Source organism: Haliotis cracherodii, unplaced genomic scaffold (assembly GCF_022045235.1).
Source record: "Haliotis cracherodii isolate W230 unplaced genomic scaffold, xgHalCrac1.p SCAF_3, whole genome shotgun sequence".
NCBI classification, from domain to species: Eukaryota; Metazoa; Mollusca; class Gastropoda; order Lepetellida; family Haliotidae; genus Haliotis; species Haliotis cracherodii.
Genome location: NW_027266286.1, coordinates 66,063,110 through 66,083,868, shown reverse-complemented (window position 1 = coordinate 66,083,868; position 20,759 = coordinate 66,063,110). Strand labels below are relative to the sequence as shown.

The window sequence follows — 20,759 nt, the reverse complement described above, 5'->3', positions numbered from 1 at the left end:
CCATTTTCGAATAACTTTTCATAATACATCATAGGAACTTATTGTGTTGATCAAAAGGTATGCAATTTATCATGTATTCAGTGGTTTTGGCGTTGCATGGCCCTTTAACATACTTGAGACATTTAAGTCACGAGTTCCATCATGAATCAGGTTGGAAATTCAGTAACTGGTGGTGTTTTACGAAGAGCTATTGCCACTAATAGGCTCATTATAAGTGAGTGAGTGAGTTGTGTTTAACGCCGCTTTTAACAGTATTCCAGTCATATCACGGCGTGTCAGCTTAATGTGGGAGGAAGGCCCCACGAGATGCAGGTCTTAGACGTTTACCACTTCGGTGATGGGGTATGGTGCTGACAAACCTAGAAACATAATCGGGGCGAACTGGGATTCGAACCCACAATCATAGGTTTCTGGCGTGCCGAAGGGACGCAACCCTGCACAGCGAATTGCGGCGCCTTAGACGACTGGCTCACCCGTGCCCCCGCTCATTAAAAGTTAACTTCAGTGGTGAAGGTATGATTTGGTGTAAACCATAAACAAGTAAGAGACCGTTGAAGCGTCTAACGCCTCACACGGCAGCTTGGTTTGTAATATCCCCAGGGAAGAGTAAAACCTGAAGGTACGTCCGTGTTTGGAGAAATCCATGACCATGTGTACAATAGAGGAATCTTGAATACGAAGTCACCACCACAGGATCCTGGCGCAACTGCCGAGCCAATTGTTGTCACTACGTCACTTGTCTGAATGAGTTAAATTGGGTTTAGTAAACGCCATTTTGAACAGAGAATCACAATGACAAGTGAACAGTTTCTAAAGAGTAATGCTTTATTCAGATTAAATGAGATACAGAATTCATTTCCTGAATTATACAAATCAGTTATTTACAATATTTGTTTTGTAATGAATGACGTAACATGGATTTATAAAGAACAATGGTGCGCTAAAATACATATTAAAAAAAAAATTCTTTAACCTGTGAAATACTATAAAATGTTATAACAACAATACATAAAATACCAAACCTGCAATTTGCTCACGACACGATGGCATTGTATGATTTGACATTGATGGATGAACTCTCTCTGCCCCTGGGCCATATATAACCCTCAGGGCATGTGTCCTTGTGTGGATAGCACTGCAGCCTATGTGATGGCGGTAGATGGAGACAGTGTGTGAATGAGTGAGGCTGGGTAGCCTTTGGTACAGCAGCGACAGAGGAGTAATCAGCAAGAGACGCCAATATCTTGATTGCTTGTAAAGAATGAGGCGCCAGAAGAAGGCAAGCCAGCGTTTGAAAGTGTGGGCATCAGTTTGTGTTGAGGTAATGCCTCACAAATTTGGCAAAGTTTTGGTCTTCAAATAGTTTTCAAAGGTAATAGTATTCACACTTGGTGGCCATGGGTGTCACAAATCCCTGTTTTATTAATCTCTTAAGACAATGATAGCCTGCTGAGGACATAGTCAGCCAAAGAATACCCAATGGGTAGTGGATACGCAGCTGATAGTCAACTGATTAGTAAGAGTAGGTAAAACTTTTTATATAAAAGCATAGGATGGGATAGTGAACGTGTGAATCTGCACATAACATAACAGCTTCGAGGAAATAACCTGCCTATTCCAACCTTTAACTGTACCAGACAACCAAGCAGAAACTATTAATGCAGAGTCTTTGTGATAAAGGAAGACAATTCTGCTTGGTAAGAAACGTATGTTATCGATACCAACTTCTGGTTAATTGCATTAGGGACATTTTACGATGTAGATTCTTAGTTATTAAATATCGCTATTGCATGAACCAGAAACTTATCCATACAGTTGTACATGTTTTTATTCACGCACCTACTTCTAGAATGCCAATTAAACAGTTAATTCTTCTGGGAATACACAGTGTTCAAGCCTATTTAAGGTAATAAGGTGCATTTTGCTCGGGCAAGCATTGGGCTCTAATTCAAAGTGGGCAATAGGTACTGGATACAAGCAGTTAAAAATAAGGCAATATATTATATAGTTTGTCAAGCTGTTTGCACCATATGCCTGTAGGTATAAACGGTGTTTTAAAAAAATAAGACGGGATGTTTCCCATGCCCGCACGAACAAGATACCAACAACTCGAATTATTCCAGTACAAGTTTTTCACAATTTGTTTCGCACCAATATTGGAAGTTTACATCCCTGCACTCAAATACCTACATACAAGCAATGTCTTTGTCTAGATATAACAAACCGTTTTGTGAGGAGTGCCATGGAAGCCAGATTTATTTCTAAAACAGTTTCGTCTAAAATGAAATTGATATAAACCAACATTTCTACCTTTTACAACACTTTTTAACAACTTCATAAAATAATGAGAAATGTTAAGAATAAATTGCTAATGTAGCTAAAATATTCAACGATTACAGAATGAGGGCATGTGTGATACAAAACCATGTTGGCATGTAACCTGTAATCGTATCTATCCTGACTAAGCACATGTAATAGCAAAGTGTTGAACCAGCGACTGTTGCTGAAAACCCTTTACATATTCAAATGCAGTAGGTAAAAGTCTGAACAGCACAACTACTGGTTCTCTGGCAATGGAATTGGTGCTAGTGCAGGGGCCGGTATCCACAAAGCAGTCTCAGCACTATGGTGATCGTAACTCCCATACTTTAACACAGGCTTATGACAGCAGTTGCGCTACGATCGCTCTGTGGAACAAGCCCCAGGGTTTAATGCTAAGAGTAAAAAAGAAAAACTACCTGGGAATTAAGTGTGACGTTTGAGCGTCTAAAAGAATGTTGCTGATGCAGACTCAAGCAGCCAACACTCTTTCCAGCCAAGTAACACCAGTAATTCCACTGGGAACACTTGCATTGTGTCTTTGCTGTGTGATTGAATACAAGATGACATCTCATGGGAGAGGTGGGAGGATGCAGATTGTAACAACTTCATAATATTTCATGGTATGATATAACAAGAATATTTCCCATATATTTCTGTGTAAGACTTGACATGGAGTTTAATCATGCTGCTTGTCAATGCGGAGACGATTTTGCCCTTCAAAAATAAATTAGCTACCTATTTCCAGTTGAGATGGTTTCGAACACTGCACTGACATATCATGTGACTCTACTGTGGCCAGCCATATCAAGTGGTTGTGTTTCACAGCTGGACTTCAATTTTCACCCCAACACATGCTTATTCTGTATCAAATGGGACAAGTTATACTGCAGTCCACAAGATGAGGTGGTGTATTGATAAAGCCTCCTTAGGAGCCATATAGTGTCAGCATGCAAAAGTTTGTAGGGAAATGTGTCACTTACTGCTCCTGTGTTTTTGTGATGTCTCGGTGAAACCAGGTGACTTCAAAATGGCAACGCACACACTATTCCATAGTATTTACAATACTAATTTCATAATAAAGAAATGAACAAACAAACAGTAATCTGGTAACAAAAATAGGTTGTCATACGAGTCATTGTTTGGCTTCAGGGAAGATAACCGGGTGTACAAGATGTTGATGCTAAATTTTAATTCAGTCAGTAGATGTACAGAACTATAGTTCGTACTGAGAGCACTCCTGGGCATACAGACTATAGTTTGTACTGAGAGTACTGCTGGGCATACAGACTATAGTTTGTACTGAGAGCACCGCTGGGCATACAGACTATAGTTTGTACTGAGAGTACTGCTGGGCGTACAGACTATAGTTTGTACTGAGAGTACTGCTGGGCATACAAACTATAGTTTGTACTGAGAGCACCGCTTGGCATACAGATTATAGTTTGTACTGAGAGTACTGCTGGGTATACAGACTATAGTTTGTACTGAGAGTAATGCTGGGCGTACAGACTTTAGTTTGTACTGAGAGCACTGCTGGGCATACAGACTATAGTTTATACTGAGAGCACCGCTGGCCATACAGACTATAGTTTGTACTGAGAGTACTGCTGGGCGTACAGAGTATCGTTCGTACTCAGAGCACTGCTGGGCATACAGTTTATAGCTTGTGTGAGAGTATCTGCTGGACATAAATACTACAGTCAGTAATGCGAACATCTTAACATACAGAATACAGTTTGTAGTCATAGTATGTCCCAGCATCTACAGGTGTAACAACTTAGGGGACGTGCCATGCAATACACGACCATATTGAAACATAACAGGCTTATAAGATGCATTCCTGACAGTAAACAATTCCTAACAAGCAAAACTTGGGTGTGTAAACTACACACAGTGTAATGCAATATCCAAGTTCAATTTATAATGCAACATGTAAGAGTAGGACAATGAAGGTATTGATATATGAGTATCTTCAACTGCTTCTGTAACCTAACACGTCCTGATATCAGTCTCGTGCAAAATGGAGTCGAAATGTAACATGCCTTCATTTTGCTAAGCACTAATAATTTGCAATATTTACAAAGCAGCACATGTTCTAATTCAAATTTAACCAACACCTGCAAGTTACTACCGTTCTTTACATTCCAGTAAAGATAGAGAGCAGTTTGATAAAAGTTAGTGTAATATCTATATATCTGTATTAGATACTGCATTTTGGTCTATGCATTAATTCCTTTCACATTCACATCACGACTGCAACATGTAAAAAAATACTGCAATATTCATGAAACGTGAAAACACCCCATAGTTGTTACACCTGATCAGTGTGTGATGTCTCAAGATTGTGTTGATCGTCACCTTCAAACAAATGCTAAATAAAATTAACAAACTAACAAGTCCAGGAATACCGCTAAATACTTTTCAGGTAGTTCATTTAACAACTAACGATAATGACAAACTGTGAACATTCAACCTGAAACAGTGAACTTGCTACAGAGAGCAGGTCCAATCTAAGGACTTCTATATTTCACGTCATACTTCGCTTTATTTTAGACTAGATCATTTTCCCATTCAACTAGCTGCTAGATCGATCTGTAGGTTCTGCCCTAACTGCATACTGTGTTCGAACCCGAGAAGAAATATGGAATACCCAACGAGACAGCTGCAAATGGCTGCTCATATAAAGAATCATTGACACTTGCTCAGCACTCGTCCAGCTCCTGGGAAGCCTAACTATAATATAGTTACACACAAAGCTGACATGTTAATTCAGCCAATTCATTTTACCATGATCTGGATATTTCCTTGACAAATACTTCAATATTTCAGAAAATATAAATAATCTGTTCCCTGTCTTTGTAGAAGCAATGTAGTCCTTTCTTTGAGAGGAAGCCAGGGTGATGCTAATTCTGTGATGTAGCTGGACTGTCAGTATTGCCTGTACCTGCAACAGAGACAAGTCATGGTTACTAGCTGGTCATAGATAATGCCAGTCAGACTGGGATCCTTCTGCTCACTAACAATGATGGTCTCACCAAAAGTTAATTATCTGCAACTTGGTGGAAGATTTAGCAAGTATGAAATATGAGTTTCGTGATGGTTAGGTGAAATGGGGATTAATGTCACATTCAAGATTATCGCACTTATATATGTGTGAGCGTGTGTATGCACTTGAACAAGTCCCAAATAATGCCGAGTTTATAGTGCTAGCCCACTGAGATACCGTGTTGCAGTTTAACAAGAATACCCCCCTCAGACACAGTGTACTGACTCTGAGCCAACCAGTCCTTGTTTTGTCTCCTTATTGTCAAGCGCCAGGCAGTTTAACAACAAATACCATCTTTTAACATCTTTTGGTATGACGCGGTCGAGGATCGAAACCAGGGCGGACGCTCTACCACAAGACAACGTAGGCAGTCTCACTGGAAAAGAAATCTGTAGAAGGCAGATAATACCAAGGTTACTGCGGGACATCCATGTCCGAGAGACTGCCTCCGTGGTCTAATGGTAGAGCGTCCGCCCGGAGAGCGGAAGGTCCGGGGTTCGATCCCCGGCTGCGTCATACCAAAAGACGTTAAAAGATGGTACTTGTTGTTACCCTATCTGGTGCTCGGCATTAAGGGGCTAAAACAAGGACTGGTTGGCTCGGAGTCAGTATACTGTGTCTGAGTGGGGTATTCATGTTAAACTGCGGCATGGTATCTGAGTGTGCTAGCACTATAAATCGGCATCAGTACGGACTAGTACAAGCAGCCACTTACACGTTGCTATATAAGTGCAATTATCTTGAACGTTAAACCCAATTTCACCTCACCTCACCATGTCCGAGATACCCTTACAGCGGTAGTGTCACCTATTTAAAGTAGAGGGTTGACTTGAGTGAGAGATGGTCTGATGGGACGTTACCTATTTAAAGTAGAGGGTTGACTTGAGTGAGAGATGGTCTGATGGGATGTTACCTATTTAAAGTAGAGGGTTGGCTTGAGTGAGAGATGGTCTGATGGGAAGTTACCTATTTAAAGTAGAGGGTTGACTTGAGTGAGAGATGGTCTGATGGGATGTTACCTATTTAAAGTAGAGGGTTGGCTTGAGTGAGAGATGGTCTGATGGGATGTTACCTATTTAAAGTAGAGGGTTGACTTGAGTGAGAGATGGTCTGATGGGACGTTACCTATTTAAAGTAGAAGGTTGACTTGAGTGAGAGATGGTCTGATGGGATGTTACCTATTTAAAGTAGAAGGTTGACTTGAGTGAGAGATGGTCTGATGGGACATTACCTATTTAAAGTAGAAGGTTGACTTGAGTGAGAGATGGTCTGATGGGATGTTACCTATTTAAAGTAGAGGGTTGACTTGAGTGAGAGATGGTCTGATGGGATGTTACCTATTTAAAGTAGAGGGTTGACTTGAGTGAGAGATGGTCTGATGGGAAGTTACCTATAAAAAGTAGAGGGTTGGCTTGAGTGAGAGAAGGTCTGATGGGAAGTTACCTATTTAAAGTAGAGGGTTGACTTGAGTGAGAGAAGGTCTGATGGGAAGTTACCTATAAAAAGTAGAGGGTTGGCTTGAGTGAGAGAAGGTCTGATGGGAAGTTACCTATTTAAAGTAGAGGGTTGACTTGAGTGAGAGATGGTCTGATGGGAAGTTACCTATTTAAAGTAGAGGGTTGACTTGAGTGAGAGAAGGTCTGATGGGAAGTTACCTATTTAAAGTAGAGGGTTGACTTGAGTGAGAGATGGTCTGATGGGAAGTTACCTATTTAAAGTAGAGGGTTGACTTGAGTGAGAGATGGTCTGATGGGAAGTCCTGGTTGGGTATCCCACCCGTTTCCTCCAAAACTGCGCTGTCCACGACCCTGAGGATGTCGGCCGCACCCAGTCCATCGCTGCCATAGAAAATATAATCCACTCCCTCCAACATGTTACTTGTGTAGGTTGTAAATTCTGGCTCCCCGTCCTGAAACATAGCAGACTTCACGTTAAACATGGACACGTGATAAGTGTAAATAGCATTTGAATATACAGTTCCAACATTCCAGTAACACTCTTGTTAAATGTTCCCATAACACTAAAATACAAATTGGCCATGCAGCATTAAGCCATGTTGGTTAATGAGGCACAACACAGAGCCTGACAACCCGATCCATTTGGTTGCCTCTCGTGACCTGCATAGGTTTCTGGGGAGTACAGGAAAGTATATGTCAAGTATGGGAGTTATGATCGTGGAACAAGGCCCTGACCCATATGCTGTTCCCAGTAGCTGCTGTCTAACTCAACCTCTCCATCTCTACATAGATTCCCTTCTGTTATACACTAAAGTGAAGACTTGTCACAACCAATATCAGAAAACTTCCATAAGTTTCCACTACATTGAAACAACAAGTTCATATTGAATGTTTATTAATAGAAATAACCGACTTCATAAAGATTGTATGTGCAGCAGTCCAAACATCACTTCTTGCGCACCATTGTATTGTGTGTATTGTTTCAGTCACTTGAACAGCATTGGCATCATTTGAATCATATTGTGATGAACAGTTGGAATGACATCACACTAAAAATGACATCATAGCTGAAAATTATTGACGTAATTCGACAAATTGTGGTTTTCTAGGACAGAGGTGGTGATCTGTGCATTTTTCTAAAGGGGAGCTCAAAAGGATTAAGAAATAATGGGTATAAGAGAAAGCATCACACTCACATGTGTGTCATACGGATTTTACAAAATTCATGGGAAATACAAGAACTCTGACACTCATTTCCTAAAATCAGTATGACACACAAGTGAGTAAAATCGTCTCTATTTCTGACCTTAGCTAACATTATACATCAAAGTTTCCAATGTATATCTGGAACTACAGTTTACCTGACATGTGTTGTATGCACTGTTCAGATTGGAGGAGGTGTGCTGGAAGGCCCCCCACAAGTGATTGATCAAAGCCTTCTGAAAAAACAAAAGACAACCATCAAAGCCAGTCCTTATAAACATGGCAAACAATTGCAAAAACTGAAAGCGTCTATCCAATGTTCATACCACACAAAGCAAAACGCTCTACCTACTGACTGAATGCATGTATGTGAACACTACTGCAGCTATAATGCATAAAAATGGCTCTCCATCTTGCATGTTGTTAAATTAGACTTGTATATCGCTGTTGTGAGTTTATGTGACATGTTACATATTGGTGAAAGAATACAAACAAATACAAAATAGAAGTCACATGAAAGCACATTTTAACCAGAATTATTTCAAAAAACGTTGGAATAAAAATACCCAATAGACTGGAACCAAGGGAGTAAAAAATTTCAAAATATCCAAAGAAAACAATTAAAGTGATTGATAACTTGAGAGTAAATGCTTAATGGCTCAAAACAATCTGCGGGCCTACTCTAAGCCAGAATCACAACAGGGGTTGTATACTCACAGATCCAGACTCCAACTTCAGATTCTCCACAGCCTGCAAGGAGGCGATGTTTGAGTCGGAGAGGTATCCGTCCCGGGCCAACTGGTAGCCAACGCTTGTGGCTGTGGAGTTGAAGTCCCCACACAGGAAGTGGGGGCTGCTGTCACTGCCCGCCTGACTCACCAGCTCCTTCACAGCCGACGCTATCTGTAACACAAGCACATGGTTCTACATCACGGTGAAGCAAGCAGATATCGAACATAACCTGCATCATGTGTGAGTGAATGGTGAGTTGTTTTTTTAAGACAGAGGGGAAGAGGGAGAGGGAAGAGGGAGAGGGAAGAGGGAGAGGGAAGAGGGAAGAGGGTGAGGGAGAGGGAAGAGGGAAGGGGAGGGAGAGGGAGGGGTAGGGGGAGAGGGAGAGGGAGGGAGGGAGAGGGAGAGGAAGGGGAGGGGGAGAGGGAGAAGGAGAGGGAGGGGGAGAGGGAGGGAGGGAGAGGGAGAGGGAAGGGGAGGGGGAGAGGGAGAAGGAGAGAGAGGGAGAGGGAAGAGGGAGAGGGAAGAGGAAGAGGGAGAGGGAAGAGGGAGAGGGAAGAGGAAGAGGGAGAGGAAGAGGGAGAGGGAGAGAAGTCTGATCCTCAAATCTGAAAACACACAGTGTCCAAAGTCAAACCTCGGACTTTAGCATGGGACGCATGTACCACTCACTGTCATGTCAAACCTCTTACAAATCACAGGCAACTGAGTATTTATTACAACCATCATCCAACAACACATACCTGAATACTCTGGACATCTGGACTGCTGAAGTTATCCCAAACAACATGAATATTTCCAACAGTGACGACTTTGTTTGTTTGTTTACATCGAAGTCGACTAACGTTGACGACATCAGCTCGATCCAAATACTCCTCCACAGCTTGCTGTACCTCCTTGTTCAGACTCTCGTTGATGTTCTGTAACACGAACACACCTCAATGTGACACCACATGTGATTGCTTGTTTGCTTGTTTGTTTGTTGTTTAACGCTGCACTCAGCAATATTCCATCCATATGATGGTGGTCTGTAAATAACTTCTTTCAGTGGCATTTAGAAGTTGGAGTGATGAAGTGAGACGAGTTCTATGGATGAACAACTTCTTTATTACAATTAGAGCGACGTTTCGGTGTAGATCCTAACACCTTTATCAAGCAATAGATGGATAGGGCTAAACAGCATAGGTATATATACACTTTTTGACATCTAAGTTGTTACAGTGACTAGTTGATGGACAAAGAGAGGTGATTAAGCTAATTGGAAGCCAGTGGATGACTAATGAGCACAGAGTAAACAAATCCTAATGGGTAAAAGAACACAAGACCTCAGTACAAAAAAATGACTCAAAATCAGCCATCTCCGACCACACCCAAACCCACCCCGATCACAACATCCAGTGGAACAACATCAAGATCCTGGCCAACAACCAATCAGACTACAAAATCAGGAAACTCCTAGAAGCCATCTACATCAAAAGGATCCAGCCAGCAATGAACAGAGACCAAGGCTATTACATCCCGTCTGCTTACCATCACCTAATTGCTAAATCCTTTTGTCCATCCAATTAATACAGTGGCTTCCATCATCTCCATCTATTGCTTGATAAAGGTGTTAGGATCTACACCGAAACGTCGCTCTAATTGTAATAAAGAAGTTGTTCATCCATAGAACTCGTCTTACTTGGTCTGTAAATAATCGAGTCTGGACCAGACAATCCAGTGACTGACATCATGAGCATCGAGATACGATGACATGCATCAACCAAGTCAGAGAGCCTGACCACCCTGATCCTGTAAGTCGCCTTTTACGACAAGCATAGTCGCCTTTTACGGCAAGCATGGGTAGCTGAAGACCTATTCTACACCAGATCATCACAGGTCGACACCAGATGTGACAGCCATGATGAAAAATATATGCAAAAACACATCAAGGCAACCAGTAAGATTAGCAATGCCATTACTTCACAGTAGAAACAATTTAACAGTGCCATCACATGCATCTAATGTATAACAGCTGTATGCTTTAGAAATCACTGCCACTTTAAAACAATATACAACCGTGGTGTCATCATGATAAGTCGCCAATTCAGTGTAATTATCAATGGGCTTTTGTTTGTTTTTGTATTTGCTTGACGTTTGACACTGCAAAATTCCAGCTGTATGATGGTGGCCTGTAAATAATTGATTCTGAACCAGACAATCCAGTCCTTGATATTATGGGCAACAATTAATTCCATTAGGATATGATGACACGCAATCGACAAATCACCGAGACTGATCACCGAATCCATTAAGTCACCTCTTACATCAAGCATAGGTTATTGGGGTCCAAGTCTAACCGGAGTCCCCACATAGGGTTATTAATTACTATGACCTATTACCTTTTTGGACAGATCTGCCAGGGAGACTCCTTTACTTGACTCTATACTGAAGCGGCTTGTCTTGACAAAAGTTGCCTCCCCTTCATCGAACGCCTCCTTTGTTCGCTTCATAAGATTGCCCTCATATCCACTCCTGGAATATACACAACACTGCCGATTAACAATGGGATGTGATAGAGATCCAGCAGTCAGTTTATTGGGACTTTCATTGGTACTTGACACACAAGAGTCTTACCACATTTCTTGATTCAAAGACCACATAACGGAGTAGTCCTTAAACCTTTAGTTTGTTTGTTTGTTGTTTAATGCTGCACTTAGCAATATTCCAGCTATATGATGGCGGTCTGTAAATAATCGAGTCTGGACCAGACAATCCAGTGATTGACAGCATGAGCATCATTCTATGCAATTGTGATACGATGGCATGCATCTACTAAGTCAGTGAGCCTGACCACCCGATCCCATTGGTACAAGCATGGGTTGCTGAAGACAAATTCTACTCCGGATCTTCACGAGTTCCTTCCACCGACACATGTCACTTACAACATGCATAGGCTACAGTGATGGTCATATTAGTCTTTGGGGTCATGAGATACATATAAGTGGAGTATACTGGATTTTCACCCAAAAATAAACCTTGTAATTTGTGAACTTGTACTGATGATATTTGTTGCATGTGTTACAAGCAGGGTGTACAGGATCCTGTGAGCTGAACTCATTGAGCACAAGCCCACTCTTAAAGTGCTGTGGGGCGGTTGGGTAGTCTAGTGGTTAAAGCGTTCGCTCGTCACTCCAAAGACCCGGGTTCGAATCCCGACATGGGTACAATGTGTGAAGCCCATTTCTGGTGTCCCCCGCCGTGATATTGCTAAAAGCTGCGTAAAACCAAACCCACTCACTCACTTAGAGTGCTGTACACCAAGCTACTAACACATGCAACACATACTGTGTCAACCAATGAAAAAGAAACCAATTATCTTTACAAGTTCACAAGTTACAAGCAATGATTCTGTTACAATAAGCATGATTAGATCTGTCTTGTACCAGATTTGGTCTGCCTTGTTTATAGCTTGAAGCCGCACTCAGCAATATTCCACCTACATGACGATGACCTGAAAACAATCAACTCTGGACACGAAAATCCAGTGATTGATATTGTGAGCAACTATCCATGCCGTTGGGGGATGATGACATGCAATCAGTCAGTGAGTCTGACCACCTGATCCATTAGGTCGCCCCTTACGACCAGCATAGGCTGCTGGGGACCACAATGACTAACCTGAGATACCACAATGTTGTTGAAGAGGACTCACGACTTCAAGTGCAAACAGTCAATTGTGATGTGACAAGTGACAACATGAAACATCACGCCATAATATCCATACAGGCCATCCAGACAGCTTGCATGGCTTTTTACAAGAAAGGGACAGACCAAAAGCTGTATTTAGTGACAAGTAACAATGAACATTCTCAAAAGCTATTTTCTGTACATCTCCTGAGTTCTAATTCATCAATAACCATGACTTACTTTTGAAGAGCAGGTTGTAAAAGTGTGGCATAGTACTTCGGGTTGACTTCCTGTAAACACAAAATGTCAGCATCCAAATACTCCAGTTCTCGAAGCAGCAGCTGATGGCGGAACTCCTGCTCGAGATACTTGTCATCAGTGTAGCTATAGTCGCCCTTGAGCCGATGGCACTCGGCCAGAATGTTGTAGCTTGCAACACTGAACTTGTTGGAACTGGTGATGGAACTTAAGTCAATGTTTGGATTACGTACACAAGTACGGTGAAAAATGTCTGGACTAGGATCAAAGGTACGAAGAGGCTTCGGAATAACTGGTTCTGATTTGGTCAACTCCTTAGCATTATCAATGGGCTGAGATGTGACTGGTGTAGAATCTGCTGATGGGTGACAATCAGACTTGGAACTTTGTTGAGATGTGCCATTTGCAATATCGGACGTGACTGCTGGAGCTGCTGGAGCTGCAGGAGCAGGAACCTTAGATTGTTCAGGGACAGCTGGAACCCCATCCACCTCCATACTCTCCTCTTCAGACCTACTGTCCGGGACTTTCTGCAAGACACAAGAAATGATTTCATGAACAGCCATGCAGAATTCACGGGACAATGTGCTCCTATTTCCCCTGTCATACTTCCAGAACTAGTCAATTTTTCTTATTTCATCTTCATGATATGTTTATAATTACAAACAGTGAAATCTATTTACCCTAAAATGATATAGATTTGCCTCTTAATGTAACTGTGTAAACATATTACAGTCAATCACGACTCGATTTAGCTATATAAAACATGCACCAGTACAACCTAATATTGAAAATGCAACCTAATATTAATTACCAAGTGCATGTCAAAACACTTAAATTGGCGTCTAACCTTCCACAACATGGATCATTGAACACTGTCAGTACGGCAAAACCTTATTTACCCACATTAATAATCCCTGTTATGTGTATTTTGTCATGCTTTGGGGGGCTTGACATCATTAAACTTCAGGAACTTCAAGATTATTTGATAAATTTCTGGGACCAGCGGGCAACCTGGTTTTGTCTGGTGCAAAAAGGTTTTAATGACAACATGCACTTGGTGCTAGTTACATCAAGTTCCTTAAACCGAGGCCTGGTTGGATAGGGAGTAAAATGTAGGTATGGTTAGGTAACTGGAACCAAGCATATTTTTTAGATACACCAATATCATATTTATAGAATTACTCAAAAGAGAGAATTCCGAAAAAGTCATCCTACTTACTACTTCAGTTTGGTTTGTGTGATTAGGAAGTGCCTCCTTCACCATTGCACTATCAGTGGGGGGTACATCGTCCATGCTGATGATAACATAGCCAGATGTCAAGTCCTCATCTGCTGACTTAGGCTGCTCTTCCTTTGTCACCCCTTCAGTAGCCTTATGACTTGTCTCCCCTGAAACAGCCTCTTTACTCTCGACAGCAGGCTCTTTGTTAATCTCAACAGAAGGTTCTTTGCTTATCTCAACAGAAGGCTCTTTGCTTATCTCAACAGAAGGCTCTTTGCTTTTCTCAACTGAAGGTTCTTTGCTTATCTCAATAGGAGATTCTTTGCACTCTGCAACAGGTGGCGCTTTGCTCTCAACGGGAGGCTCTAGGCTCTTTTCTGCCAGAACAGGCTCCTGGATGGAAACCCGTGGAGCAGGTGTAGATTCTTCCTCTGCACTGGACACATCAGATATTGGCTCAATGATTGGCTGCTGTGATGTACGGGACTCAACTTCCTCAATTGCTTTATCATCTGGTTGTGAGACCTCCATGTCACCAGCTTCAGTGTCTTGTTTAACTGGGCTCTCAACACACACACGTTTGCTCTCATTTTCTTCAAAGGACTCATCATGTTCTAATTTTCTTTTCTGACCGTGAGATGCAGTAACTGTAATATTTTGTTTTTCCGGACTTTGTTCGGGGTCTGCCGGGACTTCTGGGATTGGCATAGTGCCGTTGCATGGTGCTGACTCTTTCTTTGCTGGACTCTCTTCGACTTCATCGGTTTCCATTGCCTCAACAATGCTTTCTTCTTTCTTCTCATCTTTTTCTTCAACGATATCTTCTGATATTTTAGATTTGTCGGTCTCAATTGGTTCTGGTTCAGTCTCTGGCAGTGTTGTTTTCTGGCTAGGCAGCTCAGCTGCTGCTAAATCACCATCTACTTTATCAATCTCCTTGTCTTCAGGGACAGGTAGCTTTTCTTTAGTTACTACAGCCTCCTTAATGTCAGCTGTTACTTTTTCTTTGGGTTCAACAGGTTTTTCCTCAATTTTTTCAGGTTTAGATACTTCTGTTTCATCCTTTGTTTCTGCCTTATCCTTCTCCTCTCCCATTGGCTCATCTGGTACTTTATCCTCTGATGTACTTTCTTCCTCTGGGACGCTTTCGATTTCCTCTTTCTCTTCCGATACGGCTTCCTCCTTGGTATCTCGAACGACTTTCCCACTGACAGCTTCTTTGTCCACAGGTTCCTCATCCATGGCCTCTTCATCAGCAGCTTTGACTGGTGATTTATTTTCCGCTTCAACTTCATCATCTCTCAGTTTTGTCAACTGAACAACAGCTTGTTTGTCAGTTTGATCCATGGGCGCCTCGCTGTCATTATCTGGAGTGCTGCTCTTCCTTCCACTCTGTCGCTTCTTCGTAGTAACAGTCTGATCAACTTCAGTTTTGACTTGTTTTCTTCCACTGCGTCTACCAGGAGGAGTCATCTCTGTGTCTTCAGTTGGCACAGCATCTTCAACCTTACCTGAAGATCTTCTCCTGCTGCCCCTTGTGCTCCCATTAGCCTGAGATTTGCCCCTGCCCTTGTCTTCCACAACTGCTGGTTCAACAACATCCTCTGCAGCAGGCTTGGGAGTTCGACTCCTACTGGACGATCTACTTGATCCTACAGACTCACTGACGGAACTCTCAACAGGCTTGCCCCTGCTCCTTCTGCCTGTGTCAGCCTCCACTTCTGGAGATTTACTTTCAGCAGCTTTACCTCTGCTTCTGCTTCTGCTCTTGGGTTGGCTTGTCTCGGCAGCTTCCTCAGGGGTGTTGTCAACTTGTTTAGCACCTTTTCTGCTTCTACTATTGGTTGGAGTAGACTCTTCCGCCTTTTCATTATTGCTGGACCTGCTTCTACTGCCCCGCCCTGTTTCTGCTGGTTTTTCTTCCGGTGTCTTTGCAGGTCCTTTCACTCTACTTCTGCCGGCCCTTCCTGATTCTGCAACAGCTTTATCTTTATTGCTTTCTTCAGCCTTTGCTTTACCACGACTTCGACTGCTAGTATTATTAGCTGCCTCTTTTTGTGTGTCAGTGTCAGCTTCAACAGGCTTGCCTCGACTCCGACTCCGCCCACTGGCCCGTGCAGGTTCAGCTGCTACCTCTTCCGTTTCTTCTTCAACTTTAGCTTTTGCTCGGCTACGACTGCGACCCTTCTCTACGACATTATCATCTCCTTCACCTGCATGAGTTAAATTGAAGATGACATATAATTGATCAACTTTCAAATTAAGAATTCTGCACAGTAGATTCTAACAAGCTTGTACCATTTAAACATTTAAGAAAGATCTCTGATACATATTTTAGTGAAAAACAATAACATACAAAAGAGGCTATATTCAAACCAGATGAACCAGTCAGTATTTTCAATAGAGACAAAAACGCCAATAACAGCGTTAGAAATTGGCACTAGTCCCGTCGTCCTTGCCAAACTGGATAATAGTTAAGGTATCACAAGGACTAGTAGAAATTTGCAAATTTTAAGGGTTTTGCTATATGTTATCATTATAAGGAGTAGTGGACTAAAACTTTTAGTTTCTACCGCTGCAATAATCACGCAAAAGTGTTGAGAGTTCCTCTGAAATGTTACCAAACATGGAATGCAAGGGAGACTGTAGAAAACTGTAAAACAAAGTTACCATTCTCTGCTCTTCTAGGATCAGGGATTTATCTAGGAATCCAAACTGAGTGCCCTTGGCATGCTTGGCGGGTAAATTAGGAAATAATTATGATATTGTTTAAAATTTGATTTTTTAAACATCTTATTTGTGTTCATTCTGAGAAATTGGGAAGTTGTACCGTCATTTGCTGCAGACCTCTGAGCAGGTCTGGATAATCCCTTGAACATTTAATTTCTCATCTAATTTTCGTTTTTAAGTTTGAGTCTCCTTCATGATATTTACAAGCCCAATAGATGACAGTCATGTTCTCACCTTGTTTCTGTTGCCGTCCTCTTGTTGGCTTTGTCACTACATCTACTACTTCAGGCTCTGACCGGATCTCAGCACCTCTACTTCTGGATGATCGAGATCTGAAATATTTTCACATTATGTAAAATCTGGCTCGCTGATCTAACTGTGTCTGTGCATTTCACTGTTTTCAAAAGTACTGCTATTTGTAGGTACCAGCAGCCAAAATTTTAACTTTAAAATTAGTAATTGTCGTGTTTGTTGTTTAACATGTTTAATGCAAACATTCTCACTAATAATCAAGTCTGGAACAGACAAAACTGTCACCAATCCACACTATTGGGGTACAATGGCATGAATAATCAGGTCACTGATTCTGACCACCCCATCCATGATGCAAGAAAAGAATGCTGGGGGACTGTTCTTAACAGGAATTCCAAAAGAGACATAATAAGGACGTGGCAGAAACTTAAACATGAAAGTTAATTATGCCATTCAAATACCTCTTCCCGAGGCAAGGGAGTTAACTGACAAAGAAAGACCAGTTTCAACCCTTGCCGTAACTTTTGGGTTCGGTTATAGCGCCACCAGTGGCTATTATGAGTTATGTCCCTTCTATGTCCCTCCTACTGACCAGTCAGATTCCACCTCTCTTATCACTTGCATTTGTTTCAAACAAAATGGCGTCGCCCAGAGAAGGCGATCCGATCGATAATCAATACACATATTGTAATGAAACGGGCCTTAACGGTAATCTATGAATAGGCATTTTAGGAATCTTGGTCCAATACTTGATAATTCTAATATGTTGAAATATGTAAAGTGGTACAAGTCCACATTCAGCATATACCATAACACTCGATGTACAGTTTGACAGCAATTGACATGTATAACAGATAAATAAATAGAATTAGGTTGTCAGACATGGTGATATGTGTCATTGTACCCCAATGACATTAGACATGCTCATAATATGGAACAGGTTTGTCTGGCCCACACTCAGTTATTCACAGGTCACTATGACATTTCGGACTAAGGAGTAAGACATTAAAAAAAGCAACCTAAGTGATTTAAGTTTCATCCAGAAACAAGCATAAACACCAACTGCAAAATTACTCATGATCCATCTAACATCACTACATGTCAACAGTATTTTTCAATAATATATGTAGATATGAAATACAAATCACAACACTGACTTGCCAATCAAAATATCTAAGAGGTATTCCACAAATTATGTCCCTTTTTCAGAAAATGTAATTAAAATATTTTTAAACATGTTGATGTCTAGTCCCAAATGAAAACAGGACACAAACCGGTTTAGAGTGCAACTCACCTGGAAGTAGATGTGCCTGGTGAGGGAGAAGGGGAATCTGCGGTGGATCGAGAAGCCCGGGAACTTGTAGTTGATGCTTTTGTGGTAGCCCGTGGACTCATCCGAGATGGGGTTGGACTGTCAGTCAGTGTTTTCCGTGTCACCCTTGGCATTGTGAAGCCTATCAAATAGATGAATGACAATTTCAATTAGTGGCATACTACAAATAGAGTAGTTTAACTCTTGCAGGGTACAATAAGTAATATAACTGAAGCAGATTATAGGTGAACAGTGTGGGAAATAAGCACCTGCTGCTACATTCTTTGATGAACATTGCTATGTATGTTGTCTTCTTTCTGTACTTACAAAACACACCACAGATATGGTCCTACCAAACATTCATGCTTCATCATGTTGTTTGTAGTTGAACGCCACACTCAACAATATTTCAGCTATATGATGACGGTCTGTAAATAATCTAGTCTGGATCAGACAATCCAGTGGTTGACATCATGAGCATTGATCAACGCAATTGGCATACGACGACATGCATCAACCAAGTCAGCAAGTCTGACCACCCGATCCTGTTAGTCGCCTGTTATGACAAGCATAGTCGCTTTTTACGGCAAGCATGGGTTGCTGAAGACCTATTCTACCCCGGATCTTCACGGGTTCAACAGTTAATGTATACAGGTGCCTTGAACAATTACACTGTGTTGGGCACACTTTTTAGGAACACATTTAGTACCGTGTTGGTAGATATTATAATAGGATATAATAAGATAGGATAATTTATTGACATCACTAATAGAATGCCATGACCACTTTTTCTTGCAAACCTCAAAACCTGAGCTAACCATAACTCACAACTACTGTATAAGATTGGAAAAGGGTGCGTAACCCTAAAGATTCTATAGGGCTATGGCTTGCAAAGGGGTGCTGAATTGGAAAGGGCATTTAAGGGTTAAAGACCTTGTTGGGGCTAACCAGACTAATATCTAGTCTCTGAAATGAACATGTTTTACGGATAAAAACAGTTGTAAATTACAGGTATAAAACATAACAAAAATGAGCACTGCAGTATCTAGGCTTGCCATATATTACAGTCTTGTATGGGCTGTTTTGGATATATTTGCTTCAGGGTCTGTATGACTTACCATTACACTAACACAACTAACCCTGGATTACAAAGGAACAATGTGTGACTTGTAAGTATAATTTTTACATACGGCACCCCCACCCCCCCAATATAAGGTTAAATTGAACCTTTCTCCTTATCCGATGCAAATCCTTTTTTAAGAGTTAGTTAAATAAATTAAAGTCTAGAATTCCATGTCAAGTGGGTATGTATAAGTAGATTCTGGGGTATGAACAAAATGTAGTTTGATACTGACTGAATGAACATGATCCAAAATTTTGCACAAATTGGTCAACACATTCAACGACTTTCACTTCATTGAAAAGCGTGCAGTTCGTAATATTTATACATACGTACCTGAAAATCATCAAGTAGAAAATTCGAACGTATAAATGTTTACTCTAACGTAGTCTTTCGAGCCTCCTCTTCAGTTATTGTTTAAGGCATGAGTAAAAGAAGCCATAACCATAACACCCCAGCCTTCTTTTGTCGTGAAAACAGGCAACTCTGCTTGTATACAAACGATAATGTACGTTATTTTAGGGAAATTGCTTTACTCGAAGAAGAACACATATTGAACTGATTCTATGCGAAATCTGGAATATTGTCGCACGTAAATGCGGAACCAGTAATTCTATCATACCACTCGGTCACTGTTATCAGTTTTCGCGGTTTAAATCTCCTATCATGTGGACATCTTACTTGTCTAAATAGCTAGTTGCAGATCATAAAACACAAATAAATATTACATGCATTGACTAACACATAAAATGAAAAGCTAATTTGGTTACATTACCTGCAAGTTACACGTTTTTAGCTTGTTTATTTTACTTAAATAACAGTGTCGTATGCAAACTTTGCAACAAGGATGCCGCCATTAAGTCTGCACTGCAGCAAATATATTCGCTGCGTTGCATTGGTCTAATTTATACATAAATAAAACGAGTGATTACAACTATCAAATTTACCATTGTGTGTTTTTGTTATGGTTCCTTTAATACAAATATGTTTATCAAATAAAAGTTACGGCTAAAAAACATCCGTGATATTATACTCCAACTAGCTTTATTGGTCAGGGACGCGTGCGCTAATAAGAACGCACACAGTCGTATGCATTCCAAACGCTCTTTGTCCGTATAACCATAAACGCGAAAGCAAATATTCAGATCCTAATACAAACAGAAGTGTTTACTAGTGTGACGATTCTCGGTAGTTGGGCCTACTTTTTTTAAGCAGTTATGAAGCATTTGAGTACAAAATACTGCAGTGAGACGCCGACAACTAAACATAAGGAGCCTTTCCGTGAGTGGTTCAGTAAGGGTGATGCATTTGAGTGTTTTCTTTGTAATTATACAAGCCCCTCCGGGGTTGGTTCTTTTTAATGGTAGAAAAGGTTATTTTGTTTTACATTAGGCAGGACAATAAGAAAAATATCATTATTTAACTGTTGATAA

The 20,759-nt window shown here is 41.1% G+C and overlaps 1 protein-coding gene across 1 annotated transcript; it reads right to left on the bottom strand.

Moving 5' to 3' along the window:
* Window positions 1-896: 896 nt before the first annotated feature.
* Window positions 897-20,189, bottom strand: LOC139473567 (microtubule-associated protein futsch-like). Its single transcript, XM_071256225.1, has 11 exons — window positions 20,102-20,189; window positions 18,189-18,348; window positions 16,877-16,974; window positions 13,910-16,125; window positions 12,670-13,217; window positions 11,142-11,274; window positions 9,504-9,680; window positions 8,746-8,931; window positions 8,187-8,264; window positions 7,077-7,277; window positions 897-5,266 (listed from the first exon to the last, which is right to left on the bottom strand). The coding sequence occupies exons 2-10, from the start codon at window positions 18,338-18,340 to the stop codon at window positions 7,077-7,079; spliced, it is 3,789 nt and encodes a 1,262-aa protein (XP_071112326.1). The 5' UTR covers window positions 18,341-18,348; window positions 20,102-20,189; the 3' UTR covers window positions 897-5,266.
* Between the last annotated feature and the right edge of the window lie 570 nt (window positions 20,190-20,759).